Source organism: Neodiprion pinetum, chromosome 4 (genome assembly GCF_021155775.2).
Source record: "Neodiprion pinetum isolate iyNeoPine1 chromosome 4, iyNeoPine1.2, whole genome shotgun sequence".
NCBI classification, from domain to species: domain Eukaryota; kingdom Metazoa; phylum Arthropoda; class Insecta; order Hymenoptera; family Diprionidae; genus Neodiprion; species Neodiprion pinetum.
This window is the reverse complement of record NC_060235.2, coordinates 42,274,397-42,295,544: the sequence shown is the minus strand read 5'-3', so window position 1 is coordinate 42,295,544 and position 21,148 is coordinate 42,274,397. Positions and strand designations below refer to the sequence as shown.

Genomic DNA, 21,148 nt, shown 5'->3' with positions numbered 1-21,148 from the left:
GATCGCACTACACTTATTTTAGAATGATAATTATTCAGTTGAATTTTCAAACAGTGAAAGGAAGAGAGTGATTTATACCGGTTTGAAAGTTGATGTTGGCTTGCCGAACGCGAGTTATTTCTTCGTGTAGAATGAGCCAGGAATCTAAGGCTTGTTTAAAGGTTGAATAGCGTGTGGATTAGGAACAGTTTATCGGAAACTATAACAATCGGGGTTTACACGCAATATTCACACGCTCCATTTCTGCGGCGTACGGGCATAATATACAATTTTGCATTGGCACAGAAATTTTCAGCATGACACACAATACAGGGACCGCCCAAAGTTCACCCTCTCGAGTATATTACACCGGATCTGTACCGTAAATTGGATCCCGGAAACCCCGCGGCAAGATACGACCCACCCATTGCCACCTCTCACGAGCGTAACTCTACTATATAATTACACGTCAATCTCTTACAAAATTTCCATTTCCGTCACGTTGAAACAAATTCGCGCGTTAAAAACTGACGGAGAGACGAGCCAAATACAAGTCTCGTTCATTTTCTTTATCCAAAGAACGGTGGATAAGGTGTCAATGTCAAAGGAAATCCTTTCGCGTGACCAAAATATGGATGCAGTTAATCTCGATCAATATTCAGATTAATGGAATGAATCTCGATGTACGAATGTATTTCACGGATGGAAAAAAAGTCGTCAAAATTGAGCGTAGCCTTTGGGAGCGTCCATAAATTACGCCGTCCAATTTTAAGGGTTTTTGTCCCCCTCCCTCCCTCCGCCTATTCCTATTTAAGCGTGAAATACAATTTCTTGGCTCGAAATTTGTTAAAACAAGCATAATGAACGGAAGTAAATGAGGCAGTCCGTACCATTTCAACCTGGGTCTGACCCTTGACCTCTCAGAGTTGGCCTACGATTTTTTGTATGATTGTTGTCACTTTAAAAGACACTCGATTTTTTTTTTTTTATCTCCCCACTCCGGCTCTAGGCTTAAAGTTTTTTATATCTGATACACGATTTTTCAAATTTTTATACTGCCATGCCTCGATCAATAATATATAGGTTTTAAAAAATTGTATAAAATTCAAACCGTGTCGAGAAAAGCTAAAACAAAACAAAAACGAGCGTCTTTCAGAGTGAGACCATTCGTATAAAAAAATTGCGAGTCAAACCGAGAGGTCAAGGGTCAGACCCAGGTCCAAATGGTGCGGACTGACCCATACGCATTACAGAAACTTAATCTGTTACCCTTTATTGGAGCCACACTAGTCCCGACTCTCAGCACTTGAGCGAAACCGAACTAATAGAAATATTTTGTACACGTATGTTAACATCGCTTTTTCCATATGACGTCATAATTTCCATACCCCCCAAAAAACCTACGACGCAATTTACGGAGGCTCCCTCTGTCGTGATTGCAGAATGCTGATCGCAGTCGTTGTCATGTTCGCCGTCTGCAACTTGCCACAGCACGCAAGGATCGTCTGGCTTCACTGGGATCCGGATTATGACAGGACCTCGGACTTCAGCACGATCCTGACGGTCTCGACGTTCCTCATCTCCTACGCAAACTCCTGCCTGAATCCGCTCCTCTACGCGTTCCTCTCGCGTAACTTCAGGAAGGGGATGAGGGAGCTGGTGGTTTGCAACCCCCGGGGCCAGGGCAGCCGGCTTGGCATTACTGGCCGCAAGGAAAACGGCCACAACGCAAACCTGCCCCACAGTTCTGTCGTCAGATTGAGCTCGGCTCACGACAGTCCGAACACGACTCACACCACGCAGACCATCACGAGGCAAAACACATTCGGAAGGACTTCCTCGACCTGATTATAGGAGCCTCCGACGCGTACCCGTTTTATCTACATTTTCATCCGCGTGTAATTTAGGTGCTTAATCACATCTCTTTTAGGGGCTCTAAATTGATTCGGAATTTCATCACTTTTGTTACGGTTAAACGGTGATGTGAGTGTCTCGCTAAACTTGCGATATGCGTTCGCGCAAATAGCAGATCTTTTACGCGTCGTCGAAGCTTCGATGCAAAAGGTAACGGAACGATTGTTTGTGTTATTTCGCAAGGAATGTACTTTCGTACATTTGAAGGAATACCTTGAGGCTGAACTTTATACACCCGCATTCTGTACGGAAGAAAAATCTTCGCATAAACTTTGTTGCCTGCAAGTTTCACCGTCCGAAAATTAACGAATTCCTTTACTCAAGATTCTACCTACCTGCAAATATGTGTACAAATTTTAAAACTCTGTTAGGTGATTTGTTCGGATCGTATAACTTTGTTGAAATATGTCAATGAGTATTGATTTGAGCCTATTTAAAAATGCTTCTGAAAAGCATTCAGATTCTGCGAGAATCTCGAGGCTTCTGAAACTGAATCGTTGAATGGGCTGTGAAATATTTACGTTGGCTTTATAATGTACAACGACTAAGAGTAGGTTATATAAGGGATGAGCTAAAGTTGGAAATTGTTTAATTTACTCCCCTGTTGAATAATTTGTATCGCTGTAAGTAATGTATATGTATAATAATATAGATATATATATATATATAAAAGCATAGCTGTTAAGTTGTAAGACGTTTAAGATCCTTGATTTAAAGAATTAAAGAGTACAAAATTCATTCGGCCGTCCAGAATTTTTGTTTCCAGTTGACTCGACTTACCGTCTCATCGCTTCATTTGAATCAAGAAAGCGAAACGCTGCGGTAAAAAAGCAAAAATCTACTCCTATTCCTCACCTTGATTGACTTTTAAGAAGAATTACGTGCAAGGCTTAAAGACTTGAACACTTAAAGGTTGGTGTAGGTCATTTTCTCGTTCAAATTCACGAAACATTATAGAGCTTGAAAAGAATTTCGGGCACATGTTTCACATGGAAAATAATCCCCTGCTCTTGCCAATTGAACGATAGTGAAAGTAAATCATCCTTGGCCGGAAAACCGAGGTTGCGATTAGAGAAATGTTTCGATGCTGGAGCCAGCTGAAATTGCAGGAAATGGTTACAATTAAAGTCTGCTATGTCTGTGATTTACGGCCCCACAAGGCTGCCTCGATTGCCGTTATTACGCAACTTAATCATCGCTCGAACAGCGTAATGGAACACTTTGCGTGCCTCAAAGTAAAACGAAGAAACCAAAGTAAGAAAAAGAAAGCATTCATTTCGGAACAGAAACAGGAGATTCTTCAAAAGTAACGAAAGCCCGAGAAAACTTTGAAGAGATATTTTTCTACGGGAAAAATTATAAATAAGAAAATGATAACAGCCGCGGCGAAGATTCTGAAAAGGAAACCGAATCCCATGCTGATATGAAAAAAAAAAGTAAAAAGAATGCGGTAATTCGGGAGAATAGGAAAAAAAGACGCAGGTCTCGAAATCGAATTTCTTTCTGTGGTATTCGGGAAGGTTTCACCTCACTCAAGCCTGCAGTGAATAGCTGTGTGCATAAGAAGAAAAACACTGCTGTGAGTGAAATATTACAAACAAAGCCGTTACCGGAACAAACAATTTCAGAAGAAAAGTCAAAGTCAAAGGCAAAACCTTTCAACTGATTGTGAGAGCTGATCGTTTTATGTGTGCAACTTAATGTCTTGAGAAAACAAACAAGTGATCCGGAAGAGTTTTGTCAGACGAAGTATTTTTTTCGTAAACGAAGAGAATCGTGACTGTTGTTATTCCTTAGATTTTCTAACCATGCCACCAATTTTGAGTTGCCACGAAATTATTATTATTATACTTTTCGAAACAACGATACCTCGGTTTATAAGTAAGAATTGTCAAAATTTGTCATGTTATTGTAGCTCAAACGTAAAATTTACTGCCGATTTGAAATCAAGACATGTTTGAAACTGTCGCTATTTCCCGCCATTATCGTGACGTCACTATCCAGTATACCGTAATTATCTAACCTCACTTTAAATGAGGTTAGAAAAATGGCGCGAATTCAAAACCGCGTATTAGCTCTAGTTTACTTTCTATTAACTTTCGATAAACTGAATACGTAAAAGATCGTTTTCTTTTCTGATACGTACCGGTATTTATAAATGTTCTAACGCGTGAAAATTTTTTTATAATTTCTTCTAACCTCTGGCAAATCCAACGTCTGGGATAGATTGACTAAAACGGTTTTGCCCAATTAATTGCCTGCGGCAGAGAAAAACATGTCGATACGGTTAATCTGAAGGACTATAAATTGAGTGATAAGATTCGGCGAGATGAGAACATCTGGCCGAGCCAGAGGGTACGGAATGTCAGTGATATTCAGGCTTGTTTCAGGGGACGCGTAACCGGCGACGAACCTCTTTAGGTATCGAATCACAAGTCTTCCCTCGACATCCCTGACCTTGAACGAAATGTCTGCGCAAGATAAGATACGGCACGTGCCCCGATTCATGCCTGTATCGTACAAGTTTCTCGATGCAGGGCTGCGGAACCGGTTATTGCCGAAGATAGAACTTGACGTGAATATCTTTTACCCGGTTATTTCCAGTTCGAATTATTAGCTATCGGCAGTGATATTTGTACACTGATTAACGGCTCGGCCGGCGGTTTCGCAAAGTCTGAATAAACTGAGTTGTGTAAAACTGCAGTTATCTGCTTAAGGGGATCGACCCGCAAATAAAATCGTAATCCTACGTTACATAGGTATATGCTATAAAGCTGCTGATTTCCTTCTTTTTTTTTTTTTTTTGTACATGGTTTTGGATCGGAAATGATGTCCCATGTCAAAAAATAATTACCGCAAAATCTTCATTCTTCTTCGTTCAAAAATATCAATTTAGAAAATATCAAAGATTTTTCCAGAATTGTTTTTCGACATGGGACATCAATTCTCATCCAAACCGATTAAAAAAAGGAAAAAAAAAACAGCGGCTTCGTAGCGTATACGTATCGTAGGTACGTAACTTAAAAGTTACGAGTAGATCTTTTAAAAACATTCCCTCAGAGAGAAGAAATATCCTCGATCGATAGAATTTTCGAATTGATAAATACTCGCCATCAGCTCCCTACTTTCTATCCTTCTACTTAAGGTTTTTTAATTAATGCTGCCCGGGGAATCCGGACTAAGCCTTCGTTCACGATTTACCTTAAGACCACCATAATGTTTTCTTTCTCGTTATTTGACCAGGTAATTTATTCCGATCAGTGGTTTCTATGCCTGTAACTAATGACGAGCTTATTTGTTTTTATATCTGGATAAACCAATTCAGGTTAATCCTGTGATTCAGGAGGTGGTGAAGTGCAAATAATGGTACCTTTGAAACGAGAATTTCCGGTATCTCCGGCTTTCCATTCCATTTTAAACCGTCTACAACATGTGAGGTACTAAATCCCGGATTCCTCAGGTGCACATAGGTGCAGGTGATGTACTGTGTGAGGGTTTACACTCTGGGATGTGTGCAAGGTGTGGTGGCATATGGTGCTGAGGAAGTAAGGCCGTAATGCGTTCTTCTGGGATGCGATAAAGCCTGCAGATCGTAGGTTGAGGTAACTTTATGGACCATCCGAGAACATCATTTCCCTTGACGAAAATATTCATGTCTATGTCTCAAGATCGTCGAGCGTGGCGATGCCGCCCTTACATATGATAGGATGAAAATTGCGATACGTCTAACATAAAACTCTAAAATTCTTCTCGAAGATCGGGGAATAATCAATAGGCTGATTTTTTACTAGCAGCGCTTATCGGTCTATCGAACAACGTGCACTGTGTAAGGAAATTTTGCTGTTTTGTACCGTCGGTAACAAAGTCTGCCTGTCTTACCGTGGCGTCTAGATCAGTCGATACTGCAGGTGTTTCTGTAAAATTAGATCCAAACAATTTCAGCAATTAACTTGGAAGCGGGAAAATTTATCTTTCTTTCGACATTCCTCGCCAACTATTTCCCCGTTTCTTCATCCAAAAAAAAAAAAAAAACAGAGTTAGACTCGTGGCAAAACGAACGCGAGCGTTGTTTCGATCGCGTTTCTTTAACGCGGTATCATTGATCACCAATGACCGTTTCGTTAGCGCGCTAATCTTTCAGCATCCCGCACTGCAGGGGAAGATAAATTCGGGAAGGCAGGGCTATTAAGCCGAGGGCCCCGCAAAACCTAATATATTTCAGAATGGTGATAAACGAGCAATCGGGTCAACCAATAACCCCACGCTGAACAGAATTCCACGGATCCAAGTATCTCGCTACGATCACCGGGTCCGAGGAGCTGTTCATCATACAACTACCTCAGACATCCCCCGCGAGATCTATAGATCCCTCCCTATTTTTCACCAATTTTTTATTGCAGTCATTGTATTATCCCGTATTTTCATATGGCAAAAATCTCCAACTTTGCTGCCGCATTTTTTATGCAACATCCCGTCAGCTGTTCTCTCGCTGCTTGAATCAACATACTGTTTGTTAATACATGCGGCCCCGTTCAATCGTTATCGTATTTTTCTTAACGCTATCCAAGAGGTCACGGCTCGCAGTCGGCGAACCAGTTTTATCCGGAGCTCCGGTTCTCGACGTCTGGGTTCTACTCTCGTGTAATTCCCCTGCAAACCATCGCATGCTTCTGCATAATCTAGTCCCAAATGGTTTCGCCATTCCGTCAATTTGCCGACGATCGCCGCGAAATTTGACGTATCACGGATTCATCAAACCGGAGATACGGATTCTACTTCACGCCCCGAAAAACTCGTGGTTCATAATATAAATTAAGGCGAGAATATCCGCTTTTATTCAATTTTTATGCACGCCCGTGACCCAAGCCTTCACATATTACGCGTACAAGCACACATTTTTCAAACACAATCACGCATCGCGGATTGTGTTATCGTTGGGCATGTAAATGCAGGGGAATAGAGATATGGAACCGATGAGATAGCATTGCTGGGGGTAGGATGTTATGATACCACACAGGCAATCTGAGACGGCGTTTTGCGCATTGCTGCAAAACACCGACCCGACAAGCATGTTTATCTCGAGTTGACGCGATTCACACTCTAAAACCGTTCCGTCTGTAACGCGACTAATCTGAAGTCCAAACAGTCCTAAGGCGATAAAAGATATTCATATTTTACAAGAAAATTACAAATTTTTTTACCATTTACAGGTACAAGGTTCTTGCATAGTACATTAAAATTATACTTATGTCATTTTTACAAACGAAAAACTTGGAGGACAGTGAAAAAAAAAAAAAAATTTCACATCCTCAATATCCCAAAGATCAACACAACAAGATTATAATAACCTTTCTATTTGTTAAATAGCTCACAATAAGAGAAATTTCTCGATGTCTTCACTATTATACAGTCCTTAAATATCGTCGTTGTTTACCATTATCGAAAAACAATGATCTGGGTACAAAATAAAAATGACTTTTGTAGATCTAACCAAAAGATCTCTATATCTAATACTATTTATTATTGATCATTATTATTATGTTTTCTATCACAGCCACTCGTACTTTGTTGTACCACTTGCGATAATTTGATATCAGTGTAGCAGGAAACTGATTTAAGGCCGTATAATTTGGCTAAAAAAATCTACCAAACTAAGCAATCAATTTTAATGCTGCACAGTATCGACGGCGACAATTTTCGATACCACCTAATTGTCTTCTAGTTCCAACAATATTTTCACCGTTACATTTGTAACGAACATGTCCTGCGTCTGACTAAGATAAATTTGACTGAAACGAGCGATTGCACGCAGAGCACTAAATCTTTGAACAGTTCAGGTAGGTCAAGTAACGATATCACCTGGAATATCGACGCGGTGACGAATAATTAATTTCTTTAATCTCTCCCTCGTCGCTGAGCGGTTATTTTCCGCGCAAAATAATCATCCGCGTACCAATACTACACTACTAACCAATACATGTAGATAAGATTATTCTCTGCTGGGGGTTCCGCGCGTCAATCGCGACACCTGCTCTTCGACTTCCTCCCTCCCTCTCACCCTGAGCACCGGCAACATTGATCACACGGGGCCGCGTCTCCACGAGTTACGTCAGCTCAAGTAATCGAAGAATAAAACTGGGTATAGATACGCGTGCGGTTCATAAGGGCATCGAGTTATCTCGGCGTTGAACATACAGTTGGAAAAGCATGGAAACATTGCGCATTTATTGAGACCCCCAGCAACCATCGCCCAGTGCCGCGGCTGTTGCGTCAGACGATCTCTGACATCGAGTTGTTATTGATGTATGCTCTTATTGTTTGTGGTCGGACTGCAGATTATTCGTAAGACTTGTCGTCGTTGTTGATTTCATTTCGTCCATTGGTTTGTGCAGTGGTAGGTTTTATGTCTAGGTTATACAACGATGAACGTCGATGCCGAGAATCGAGAGTTGCTCGAGCTTAAACGGAGGTTTCAAATAATTTAACCGAGGCCTGAAGAGCAAACGCGCTCAGCCCTCGGCTACGAATAGTAATATAGTAAGGGGGGTTGAAGTTCCGAATTTGACAAGTTCCCAAAGCTCCTGATTGCGAATTATTTTATGGCGAAACTTGAATTAATGAATTAAACTTTGAAGAAACAATGAAGCTTCGAATGGTCGGAAAGGCGATGGCTCAAAGTTCCGGAATGCAAGATTCCGGAAATTCCAGTCACGATAGAGCAAAGTTTCGAAAAATAAAGTTTCAATGGAGTAAAATTCCAAAAATCAAAATATACTTACACAGCGTAGTTTACTCAACGAGTTGGTGCGAAAAATGAGAGAAACCGAAAATCAGAATAACCACGGTTCCGAACGTAAAAATATCGAACATCCAAAACAAAGAAATATCAAATTGGTGAAATTTCACCAAGCCAGAATTTCACAAAACTGAAGATCTTCGATCGTTCAGAATTTCTATTCTTCAGATTTTTAAATTTTCTCATTTTGGCTCTTTCGGAACTCTGACTTGTCGGAGTTATGCCTTTTTGGCATTTCGTCCTTTCACAATTTTGCACTTTCAGAATTTTGAGCGTCGGCTTTCGGGACATTCGAAACTTTAACGTTTCATCAAAGTCCGATACCTTGACTTTAAATATCGCCACAAAAAATTCGGAATTTGAAGCAAATTGTTGTTAGTTTGTCCACGAAATATCTGTATTTTACATTCAAACGACCCGATTATGTACCCGATCAAATCCTTGACGTGTGCACAACCCGCGTCCCCAGTGACTCTATTATTAGCAATATTAGCATCGAGGATTGTACAGTGCGAGTATTCATTGTTTATTGACTTTCATGTAAATATATAATGCGTCAACGATTCCTAAGGGCCTGGGGTAAATACCAAAAAATTCAGAACCCAATGTCAGAGGCGGCGTTCTTATCTAAATTATGCCTAATGTCTAGCATCTATGTTCCATCGAACGATCATTGTCTCTACACTTATAAAAAGTACGAAAGTGATTTCAGCCGGTGCGAATCGATCATTCCAATGTATTATTTTTATATTTGTTCGGCTATCGCTTGAATAAATTTATATACTTACCATCTCTCATCATTTCTACTACTTTCAAATTATTAAATTCCAGGTACAATCCACGAGACAGACTAAACGAGCAAGGTCTGAAATTTCTGGGAGTTTGAAAAATATGCTGTTGAAAAAACCGCGGGAAAAGATGCACGGATTTGAATCGAACGTCATCGAACAGGTTCAAGAACAACATTGAATTCGTTTCCTCGATATTTCAACTCGCGTGGATTATTTTTATTCCCTATTTTTTCCGCCAACACATCGCCCGAACGTTTCACAACAATTTCACAGTGGCAAACAATAATATACGTGGTCTATTTTCGACGAACGCTATTGCAGACGTTTTTGCAATATCATATAATACAATGACGAAACTTGCAGATTGCTCCGACACGCGATGACGGCCATGTACGATTGCGCCTATTACGTGTGACTCCAGATGCCGTTAACACGTTTGTAGCAACGTTTCTTGTTGAAATAACATTAATGCTGACTGAACAATTTACTGACAAACTATACAACAGAATCGTCTCACAACGACATAGGCTCGTGTCGTAAATTGTTATTGTCAAAATCGTGAGTAGCGGTTATCGGTCGACCGATGAACGGAGTCGAGTGGCAATTGAGCGTTGTGAAAAAAATACGAGTCGTGTGTGTTGGCGTACGAGCGTCACAGCGTCGAAATCCAACGTTGTCAACAGCATCTTCGGGGTAAATCGGTGGGCCAACAATATTAGCAAATAAACAAATCATACGTTGGCGAAAAATAGGGGAAAAAAATCGCGTTGCGTTCGGTTTTCAACTGCTTCGCACACACTCGCATTGTGTGTAACGAACGCACGCTGGTTGACCTGGTACGCCCAACCGGCGAACGGAGAGGGAAATGCGGAGCGAGAGGCAGTTCCTTCTTGTAAGTATATAACCAACACCGGGGACCATAGTAGGCCAGTATACGTACCGCATCGTATTAGATAGCACGCTGATTCGTTCGGCTTGGAACTACAGACTCCATAAAACAACACTTGAGATAGGTGATTAGAGCGAGACGAGTCATTTGTCGATGAAAAATTGTGTTGGAGAAAAACTGATTGACTCGAAGGAATTAGAAGCTCGATAAGAAGCTGATATATATACATATATATATATATATATATATACATCTGAAAGGTGAGATTTTTTATACCTATACATTTAAATACGCACGTTGGTGGGAACCGAAAATTACTCTTCGTTCAATTTGACGCGTGACCTGAAAAGTTTATGTAAAAATATTTAGATTGCTAAATATCGGGGTCGACGTCTGTTTCAATTTTCGAACAAGTGCGCCGATCAAAGTCTAGTCTCGCATATAATACCTCGGAGTGACCAACGGTTTTCGCTTAATGTTTTGGCCTACGCTTGAATGGTCAGACAGCGTCTGGTTTCATCGATAGTCTAAAACTCTAAGTCGTAACTACGAACCGATAAGAAAAATTGAGAGGTGATAATTGACATCCAATTTTCATTGTCGCGGCTTTATGGAATTATGCTGTTGAATTCCATTTTTGTAACCATCAATTACTGTGTTTCTACATTTGTTTTTATTCGTTTCAATGAATTTTTTTTCTCTACCCTCGAAAGGGTAACATTTTTTTACTACCTACCCTACGTACAACTTTGATCGCACACTCTCAATATTACATAATAACACTTGAGAAATGTGATTGTAGCGTGTCAGAGTATTTTGAATATACTAAATAAACTCGGCTTTAAAGAAAATACATGACGTCATGTTCGCTTGTTTATATACGATATTGTTATTGGATCGAGCAAAAACCATTCGACTTTGCCACACTTTATACGAGGGACGAAATTCTGTCAACGTTTATTTTAACTTTTGTGAAAATTTTTATTCGGCTCGTTCGATAAGAAAGAAAATTGTATTTTTCATTTCTTTAAATTCCACTCGCGGATTTCAATACACATTTTATAGTGTATTGTACTCACGGATTCAACAAGTTTTCTCTGGTACAAATGCAACGGTAACAATTTGAACAAATAAATAAATAACGCTTCGCACAACCTCGTATAGCGAACCTCGTGTAATAAAATCGTTTAGGTGTACAATTTCATGTAACGAACCCAAATAGATTCAGCCTTGCAATTGCAAGCTGCTGCTGCTGCGACAGGCGCCTAGATTCACCATGCCCGCTCAGTATAATATTATGATTGTTAAACCGCATTATTGCATGCAAAAGTTTCGCAATCCGTACCGCAGAGCCGTACTGCAGTTTACTAATTCAAGACATACAGCATTGCCGTCTGACAGCGAACAACGCAACGAGTTTCAATTAAATTTAATAAAAAAAATGTCCACATGCCGCATGCTGCGGAAGGACCAGAAATTACCCAGGAAATGAAGTGGAAAATATATCCGCTTCAGTTTTTCGGAGCCGGAAATTACTTGTGTCTTGATTCCGCGTTTTGTTTTTATTACTTTTTTTTTTTCTTATCGCCACAGTTTAATTACGATTAATCTACAGAAACTCAATCTTAGAGTTTCGGATTAAGAGCCTTATCTAACTTTTTACTTCCTGCAGATACTGCCGAGATGCCAATAGCATTGAGAAGCGTTTTGATCAGCGACGCCGTCGACGACGCCTGCGTCGCCCTACTAACAAACCATGGGGTCCCCGTAACAAAAAAGTACAAGATGTCCAAGGAAGAACTTCTCCAAGAGATCAAAGTATGTGTAAAAAAATACAGGTTATGATCATTTCTACCCGTTTTTTAATTGGGCATGCGTAAATCTTGGTATTAAGAGCGAAAGATAACTTTTCTCAAGAATAAAAAGATACGGTGCTACCTGTTCGGTCCAAATATTTAACGAGAATCACGAGTACGGATCGGGTAACAAGTCCGACAGTCAATATGGCCGCCAGTTGACTCACTTGCAATTTCATTTCGGCGGTACCATCGCATTCAACACTCGCTAGTTGTCGGACGATGTTCCAGCGCGAAGCAAATAATGGCAAGAACGCCTGTGTTGTGTTTTCATCATCAACGAACGCCTGAGAACAGAGAAACTGGCTGCGCAAAATTCATTCATAGGCAGGCAGATGTTATTTACCTAAGTGCAGGCTTAAGCTTAAGGTTCGAGCAATTACATGAGAATAACAATATTTTCGTACAATTCGAACTGGAAGACAATCAACAATCGCGGAATATGTAATGATGTTGAAGCAGAAACGACGTGTATGTATTATTTGCTCGGTAAACACCAATAGAGCATCCACCAGTTGCATGGTAATCCCTCAGACTCGACCGGATTGAGACGGGCAAATGATCGTGTATAAAATACATATAACCAGACCTCGCGCTAATCGTAAGTCTGATTATATGCGTGATCGAAACCGCGTGATGCGTACGTGTACATGTGAATTCACCTATTATGTAGGCCGAATGCCTCGAAGTTAGCCGATGCAACGTACGTGCAATCTGGTTATAACCAGTTGCCTGGCTTCGAGAACCAGTTAATAACGAGGGTCAATGTACTATTTTTCTTATTTTCCAGCGAGCCGTTCTTCTCGTGTGCCTCTCTCTTCCGTAAATATATATGTTTGTTCGATTCTTGTACACGCACCCAAGCTGATTCCGTTCGCACAGACCATTTAGCCAGAGTGACTGTCGGTAACAGATTTTTAAAATTACTTCCCTTCATAGTGTATGTATGTACGTTCCACATTATCCGCTGCGCTCATTAATTAGATAAGCTCCCCGACTACTCGTTACTCATTTGCGACCTCGATTAGATCACAGATGTTTGATTTGCATATTGAAATAAGACGCTCTCGGTCATTGAAAGACAAGTGAAATTTCAGCGGGTCGACATTTTCTGATTATTATTATTATTATTATTATTATTATTATTTTTCAATGAATTTGTATTTTCTTTCACGTCCTCATATAAAAAAATTTCAAACATGGTATGCTTCCACATTACTTGAACGAATGTTTTAGCTTCTGTTACCTTGCAAATTCCTCCTTCATTTCGTCTCGTACGTATGAAAGGTATATAAATAGAACCGTCTGCGCAGGAAGCATATATGCTTTTGTATGCAATGTATGAGGTGTGCATGTATTACAGCAGGACCGTTGTAGAAGTTTTAGATGCTCGGGTCTAGAGTCGGTTTAACCTGTCATGATCATAAACGAAAGTCTTCAGATTTCGTACTGCTATTTTTTTCTTTTTTTTTTACAAATTTCGAACGTAGTGGCATATCTTAATAGGTATTTGAAAATACCTATAATAATTTAGCTTCATAAAATTCCCAAGGCTTTGCGTCGGAATTCTTCAAACCACTGTGGCAGCTATCGCAGATACTCATAACATTCGATACAACCGACAAGCAAAACACAGAGTCGAATTCCAAGCATAATAATAAACGAAATGAAAAACAAGCCGCGATAACACGGCGTTGCGGGAACACATGTGTACATAAGATGCAAGTTTTCATACATAACACGTAAAAGGTCATTAAAAAAAAGTTAGAGTCTGACAGAAGGAGTAACTGAGGGGACTGTGGAAGTTCGAGATTTCGAAACTTTACGTGCCTTTCATTGTTTATAACAATGGTATAAATGAATATAACCAGCTCATACTTTCAGGAGTGTTTATTGGCATATTTTTAAATAATTATATCGTATGGCATGGTTTCCAGGTCAATGATATGGACGGTTCAACGTAATCAGTCCAACGAGGTAAAATTAGTTTTACCAGGATTCCAACCGAAAGGGTAATCCAATCCGGAGTCTCATTGTCTGTATCTTTTTATCGGACCCCTTTCTATCGATCCTCTCGGAAAGTATGAGCCGGTTATATTCGTTTGTACCGTTGTTATAAACAATCAAAGTCACGCAAAGTTTCAAAATCTCGAAACTCCACAATCCCCTTAAAAGAAAACAAAAAGTTGACCTTGAATCGTCTCTGATATGTCGCTACTACGAAAGTCTTGACTATGACTACTGAGCTAACCAATTTATATAAAATTTATCTGTTTTCATGTAGCACCATGATGGTCTGATTGTTCGATCCGATACCAAAGTTACCGCTGAAGTATTAGCAGCAGCCTCCAGTCTTCGAGTCGTCGGTCGTGCTGGAACCGGCGTTGATAACATTGACCTTCAGGCTGCAACTCGTAAAGGAATCGTTGTACTCAAGTGAGTAGAAAGCCTTGACATAAGTATTTAAGTTTAGTTATCATTTGGGTTTTTGTATTCTACAATTTTATCGGAATCCCGAAACAAATATAATCTTTGAACATGACTCCGCACATTAGTAAAAAATATTTCTTTGAACCTGTAGTGCTGCAGAAATTTTCATTTAGATTCAAAAGTTTGGCACAAAACGTCATAGAACTAGGATACGGAAAGTGTAAATTGAAATGCTGGCATAAAATCAACATGGCCGCCGTTTGTTGTCTCACCTGCGTTTTCGTTTTGGACATACGATCGTTTTCAAAACCAGCCAATTGTAGAGCGATATTTTACGCCAAAGAAAATAATGGCAAGAATAGTTTGTGGTACGATTTTACCTTCGAGGAATTTCTAAATCCTGAGAATTCAGCTTGACACGTATAGGTACATGTGTATTATGAATCAACGCACGTTGCTAACAATTTGGCGTTAATTTTTATTCCCACAGCACCCCAGGTGGAAACAGTATAAGTGCTTGCGAGATGACCTGTGCTCTGATCACATCATTGGCACGAAACGTCGCACAAGCTGCTCAGTCGCTGAGAGCAGGTCGATGGGACCGAAAATTATACTCGGGGCACGAACTGGCGGGAAAGACTCTCGCGGTTCTGGGACTAGGACGCATCGGTCGGGAAGTTGCGATAAGGATGCAGTCCTACGGGATGAGAGTGATCGGATTTGACCCGATGACCTCTACGGAGGCTGCCAAGGAATTTGGCGTGGAAAAAATGGAGTTGGAACAAATTTGGCCCCTTGCCGACTACATCACAGTTCACACACCCCTCATACCACAGACTAGAAGTAAGTGTAAGACTTTTCCGGGAAAAAGAGATGGGAAGAGTGAAGGGGAATATAGTTATCATGGTATTTTCTCAATATATGCAGATTTGATCAACGCCACAACTTTGGCGAAAAGCAAAAAGGGAGTGCGAGTGATAAACGTTGCTCGTGGTGGGATCGTCGACGAAGAGGCTCTTCTGGACTCGTTGAAAGCCGGACATTGCGGGGGAGCCGCACTTGACGTATTCGTCGAAGAACCGCCGAAGAATCCCGCCACCTTGGAACTGATTCAGCATCCGAATGTCATCGCGACTCCTCACTTAGGTAAGCAATTGAAGCATATTCTAATTTGATCTGATCGTTGAACATCAATGTTCTCGACGGCTCTTTTAATTCCCTCGCGCTTCATCATTGAATACACGAAACTGTGAACCTCTGAAGTCAATGACACAGAGAATTTTACTTTGAGGTAGAATTAATTCTTTCTTTTGAAAAACTTCGAAACGAGTAAATACTTCGACAATGTATAACTTCTTTTATCGAAGAGGAATCGTTTCAAGTGACTCCTGATCCTTTCGAAGGTGCCTTTGTGTCCCTTTCAAGTAATATAAATAATTTCTCGAATCGATCAACAGGCGCAAGCACAACGGAGGCTCAGCAGCGGGTCGCGGTTGAAATCGCAGAGCAATTCCTAGCAATATCTGGTAGATCGACAGCGTACTCTGTGACTGGGATAGTAAACGCGCCAATCCTGACGGCGGCATTATCGGACGTGAATGCGGCGTGGATAAATTTGTCGAAGAAGCTTGGACAACTGGGTGGAAAGTTCCTGAAAAAGGGGTCCGGAAGTATCAGCATCGAAAGCCAAACGATCGGTTCCGATATGGAGAAGAAAAAGTTCGTACACACGGCCGTTTTGGTCGGCATACTCGCCGGGCAGACGAAGAATGGACTGAATCTTATCAACGCGCCAATTCTCGCCAAAGATATCGGCGTCAGTATTAAAGAGAGTCACGCCGATGGCGAAAACGCGGTTGCCGTCAAAGTTGGTCAACACCAAGTCAAAGGTATTAGAGAAACACTTTGCTACATCACTTGTTTGTGCTATGCATTCTCAACGATAAGCGAGCCTCATCGACTATATTGATGTGCATTCAGAGAAATCAACGTATTCATTTCACATGACAAGAGAAAACATTCCCTGAAAATTTGTTAAACGATATTTTGCTTATACAATTCATTGATAACGTCTAGACATTACTATTGTTCAAATTTAATTTTCTTATCGTCTTTATTGTGGTTAATTTTTTCCGATTTTCATCTTATCATAAAGTATTCAATATTGTCGACGAGATTCACTTTTGGTCGAGAATGTATAGCCAATACATCTTTAAGGGCATGTAGCACTCCTACCCTTACCGACCGAGCGAAGTCAGCCTTTTTTTCCCCATATTAAATGAACAAATGAACGGAAAGGGTTCAAATTTCGACGATGCATCGCTCTTTCGTAGCGAAACTCAGGAAAATTACTCAATCCGAAAATCTTTAAAAAAAAAAATGAGTGTTATTTATCGATAAAGGTAAGACTGCTACTCGCTTTTAAAGTCAAATTAAATCAAATTTTCGGGAACAAGTTTAAGTCTTCACATCATTATTTCTTTTCGTTTATCAGGAACTGTACGTGGAGCGAATGAGCCGCTGCTAATTTCCATCGACGACGCGATCTTCTCGAACGGCGTTCCTCTCGTCGATAATCTCTCGCTGTACCGAGGAAGCGGACCTGGTGATCTGGCGAGTATCGTAACGGCCTTATCGGCGAAAGGAGTTCAAATCCAAAGCTTGAACTCAGCCGGAAAATGGTTCGCAGTTCAAACGAATCAAGAGATCACTGTGAATGTTGATGGCGTCGAGAGCTTTTGAATTGATTCGAGCTCTCGCTATAAAATAAGTTGCAGCCTGAAGAATTTTTTGTGATTCAGTATTGTCAGATCGTAATGTGATAGGTCGTGTTTTTCCGTACGTATTAATCGTTAACATGCCTGTGAGTTACGCGAAGGAAACGTGCAGGGATCGGAAGCTTTCTTCATTTATCGATTCATCGCGAACCGTACATTCCTTATATGTACTTTCAGAACATATTTGAATGTTGTACGATAAATTTTTGGCAGTGCCAAAATATCACGTAATCAAGACTTTTTGTTACGGTTTTGTAATAGACGAGCAATATTCAAGGTGTATTAATCTCGTCTCCGTAATTTTTGTTCTTTTTATTAACTAATTGTTAAGTATAGATGATATACACTTGGAGCGAGACTTTGTAATTCTTTAACAAATTAAGTGTCAAATATTGTTAAATAAGTTTGTTGAAACAAAATTTTTCATACTGTTTTTATCGGGAGATTTTTAACGAATAAATGCACAAGTGCGAAACCTTGTCTTCCCTTTTTTATTATCCATATCAAATTTCACAACGATCAAATCATAGGATAATAGTAGGGATAAATACAACGTGCGTTAGGGAAAAATAATTTAAAGGCCTCTCGTATTGATAATATAGAATATTAAATTTATTGCAATATACAAATATGTCTCGGTTGTACGAAATTTCTTAAAACTAAGGTGTCTAGATGTTTTGTAAAAAAATAGCAAGACCTGCAAAACTTTAGAACAAGGCCTTGGTACGTTCCTCATACTTCGAAATTCATCAATTCTTCGTTTGATGTGTTTGTGTTTATATGTAATTACAAAGTATGCTTAAAAATCCATATTATACGTAAAACGATACGTATGAAACTATTAAGTGCGACATTGTGCTTAGGGTACGTACAGAGAGAAGGCCTCATTCAAGATTCAAATCTAGACACCAAGAAATTTGGCAACAGCTCTGTATTAGCTACAAGATTCTGATATGAGGTAAAACAGCATAACGGAGGAAGGATGAATATATCTCTTCAAACTTTTCTAATACTGTTATAAAACCCCTTGGTGTTTCTTTCTAAGTGATGTTTCAATATTGCGTTCGCGATATCAGTTTCTGAGAAATACTTATATAATATCCATATACACATATCAACTGTTTTTATAACCTATCGTAGCGAAAAATGTAAACTAAGGAAAAGAAAGGAAAAACAAATTTAAGAAAGAAAAGAATACATATTGCAATATACGCAAGAACATAAGCGTATTTAGTTTAGTCATGTTTTTTTTTTATTCCTCCACGAATCTCAGATAAGAATGGCCTCAAAACGACGCGATAATAGTGCTGCCTTAATTTTCTTGCAAAAAAAGAATGTATGCCACTTAAATAAACTTCGCAAATATTTAAAATATAATTTAATCAATCGCAATAACGGGAAGAAAATTAAACTACTCGACACATAAAGTTACCTGAAATTGATAATAAGCGTTAAAACACAGGAAAATCTGTGTTTCTGATTTCCTTAAAGTGAAAAAGAAAGGTACGATCCTCATATTTCATTGTAGCTAACGACTCTGCAGCAATTAAACGTGAATGCAATACCATCCTGAAATTGAACAAATTCAGAATCGTTAGCACATGTATTTCTAAAATCAAAACATATATTGTAAACATTTCTTTCGACTTACTCTGACTAGCGCGGGTAAATCGAACCAGAACTTTTGATTCGGTAACATTTCCCAACCTGTTGCTCCCCTCAATAGTTTCAAAGCTAATGCTCCACCCAAGAAGTATATTCCACTGAATATAAATAGTATTATAACTAGTACTGACCCTGTAGAAAGGCCTCCCACATGCATTGCTATTTTGCAAGCTTTTGGTGAAAGAAGATATAGTTTCTGGAAAAAAAAGATTGACGTGAATAAAAATGACGTTACAGTTTTTGAAAATTAAAACGAATATTTGTTCAAGCTTCTTCGCTCTTGGAGATGCTTTATAAATGATGAGATGAAAATCAGTTTTTAAAAGCCTTGTGCAATCGGGTTTGTAGCTGATATACTTACAAAGTTTAATTCCTTGCTTATATTGTATAATACCAGTTCCGTCGGGATATCGATGACGTGATGACAAAGAAAATTGATGGTAGCGGTCCTTTGAATTCCATCAGTTAAATTAAAGGGAAAGAGTATCTGCGGCTCGCTATTCGACGCAAATGTTATTGGGCTACTTTTGTCAGCAGTAGCCAAACTTATGGACTGATTGTTGGTTGCATTATACATGCATAACTGAAATTATAGTATAAAATATTACGTAACCCCAAGTGAATCTCATTTATCAACAATCTACAAATATGCTCAATTGTAGCTAATTCGATGGAAAGTTCAGATGGATATTAAAAAATTGCGATTAAAGTAGAAGGGGTGCAGATCTGAGAAAGTTCCTACCGAAACACCCTTGGGACTAATGCAGCCGATTGTATTCTTTCCGGGAACATTAAGAGAAGCGTCACTACACGGGTGAAAATAAAATGTCACATTGTTTTTCGTTGTCGACTCGATGAACCTGTAACAGAAAATGAAGGACTAAAAAAACGGAACGGTTTGGTTCAAGCCTGACTACTTGTGCTCAGATACTGGCTAGTTGGCGATGCGCAATTAATGGTACATAAAGCGAATTCCAAACTCTCGATAGAGTAATTAGCATCTAGGATAGATTGGTTAATGCATTTTCAGGTATAGCGTCAACAACCATGTACGACAAATTGAAATGCTCTAACTTATTTCACAGCATATTCCCTTTTGCTTGGAATAAATTCTTATCATAAATTAAAGTGGTGTGAATTATACGACAAATCAAAATTTTATGTATGTACGTATATTATGTGCTTGTTATTGCGCATGATTTAAAAACGAAGAGGTTATAATTTTGTTACTCACCCGTTGAATTCACCAGGAGGAATTGATGAAAAGTCGTAACCTTCACCGTTTGGCATAACGCATTTGCAATTCGTCGACGCAACGCATTCTCCGGACGCATTATTCAATGATAATAACGTTACAAATATGAGTAGTATTGCATTGTCGACGGACATTTTTTCATCTGATATATAATTTGTTTGACAGCCGATTTGCGTCCCGTATTTTTCGACAATAGCGCCCAATCTGCCGGGGCGTTACGAACAATCACTGTATAACACAACTTATAGCATTTACAATACAATACACAATACACACATCCCAACATGGATATGTTTCTCAAACTTTACGCTAGGTTCGTATTGGAATAAAAACGTGTTGCCTATAGTGAGGCGCAGCAGATCATTAATTTTAACCGATCCCCCATTACGCCTTATTATAGGCAACACAAGTCCTTGATCATTCTTTATTAATTTAATACGAAAATTCGTTTTGATAGACTTAGGTAATGCGATGAATTAATTAGGGATCGAGTTTCTTGATGCATTTAGGAGATGTTTATCCCGAAGGGCTCCTTAGGTCGAAAAATAATGACATATTTTCTTTTTCAGACTTCTTCGACGACATTCTGTAATAATTAAAAAGAAATTATTGCGAAAGTCTGAAACGATTTTCTTGTGCTACGTGAACTCAATAAGGGATCGTGTTACCAGATGATGTTTTTACTAATAAAGATATCCCCGCACACGAAAAATATACACACGTATTAAGACCGACAGCTTTTCATGTTTCTTACTCCGTTGTGCCGAGAATCAGAAACAACAAATTGGATTCATAT

General features: G+C 39.5%; 3 protein-coding genes across 3 annotated transcripts in view; 2 read left to right on the top strand and 1 right to left on the bottom strand.

Annotated features, from left to right (window-relative positions):
* LOC124216809 (trissin receptor) overlaps positions 1 to 2,601 on the top strand; it is a 75,463-nt gene extending 72,862 nt beyond the window's left edge. Inside the window, exon 4 of the mRNA XM_046621792.1 lies at positions 1,422 to 2,601. Coding sequence (XP_046477748.1) covers positions 1,422 to 1,827 — 406 coding nt within the window. The 3' untranslated portion in view covers positions 1,828 to 2,601. The remainder of the gene's footprint in view (positions 1 to 1,421) is intronic.
* A 7,803-nt stretch (positions 2,602 to 10,404) lies between these two features.
* On the top strand, positions 10,405 to 17,907 carry LOC124217750 (D-3-phosphoglycerate dehydrogenase). Its single transcript, XM_046623764.2, has 7 exons — positions 10,405 to 10,629; positions 12,042 to 12,187; positions 14,510 to 14,661; positions 15,146 to 15,498; positions 15,583 to 15,801; positions 16,113 to 16,544; positions 17,150 to 17,907. The coding sequence occupies exons 2-7, from the start codon at positions 12,053 to 12,055 to the stop codon at positions 17,395 to 17,397; spliced, it is 1,539 nt and encodes a 512-aa protein (XP_046479720.1). The 5' UTR covers positions 10,405 to 10,629; positions 12,042 to 12,052; the 3' UTR covers positions 17,398 to 17,907.
* Positions 17,457 to 20,669, bottom strand: LOC124217751 (uncharacterized). Its single transcript, XM_046623765.2, has 5 exons — positions 20,332 to 20,669; positions 19,840 to 19,957; positions 19,459 to 19,680; positions 19,084 to 19,293; positions 17,457 to 19,001 (listed from the first exon to the last, which is right to left on the bottom strand). The coding sequence occupies exons 1-5, from the start codon at positions 20,484 to 20,486 to the stop codon at positions 18,945 to 18,947; spliced, it is 762 nt and encodes a 253-aa protein (XP_046479721.1). The 5' UTR covers positions 20,487 to 20,669; the 3' UTR covers positions 17,457 to 18,944.
* Between the last annotated feature and the right edge of the window lie 479 nt (positions 20,670 to 21,148).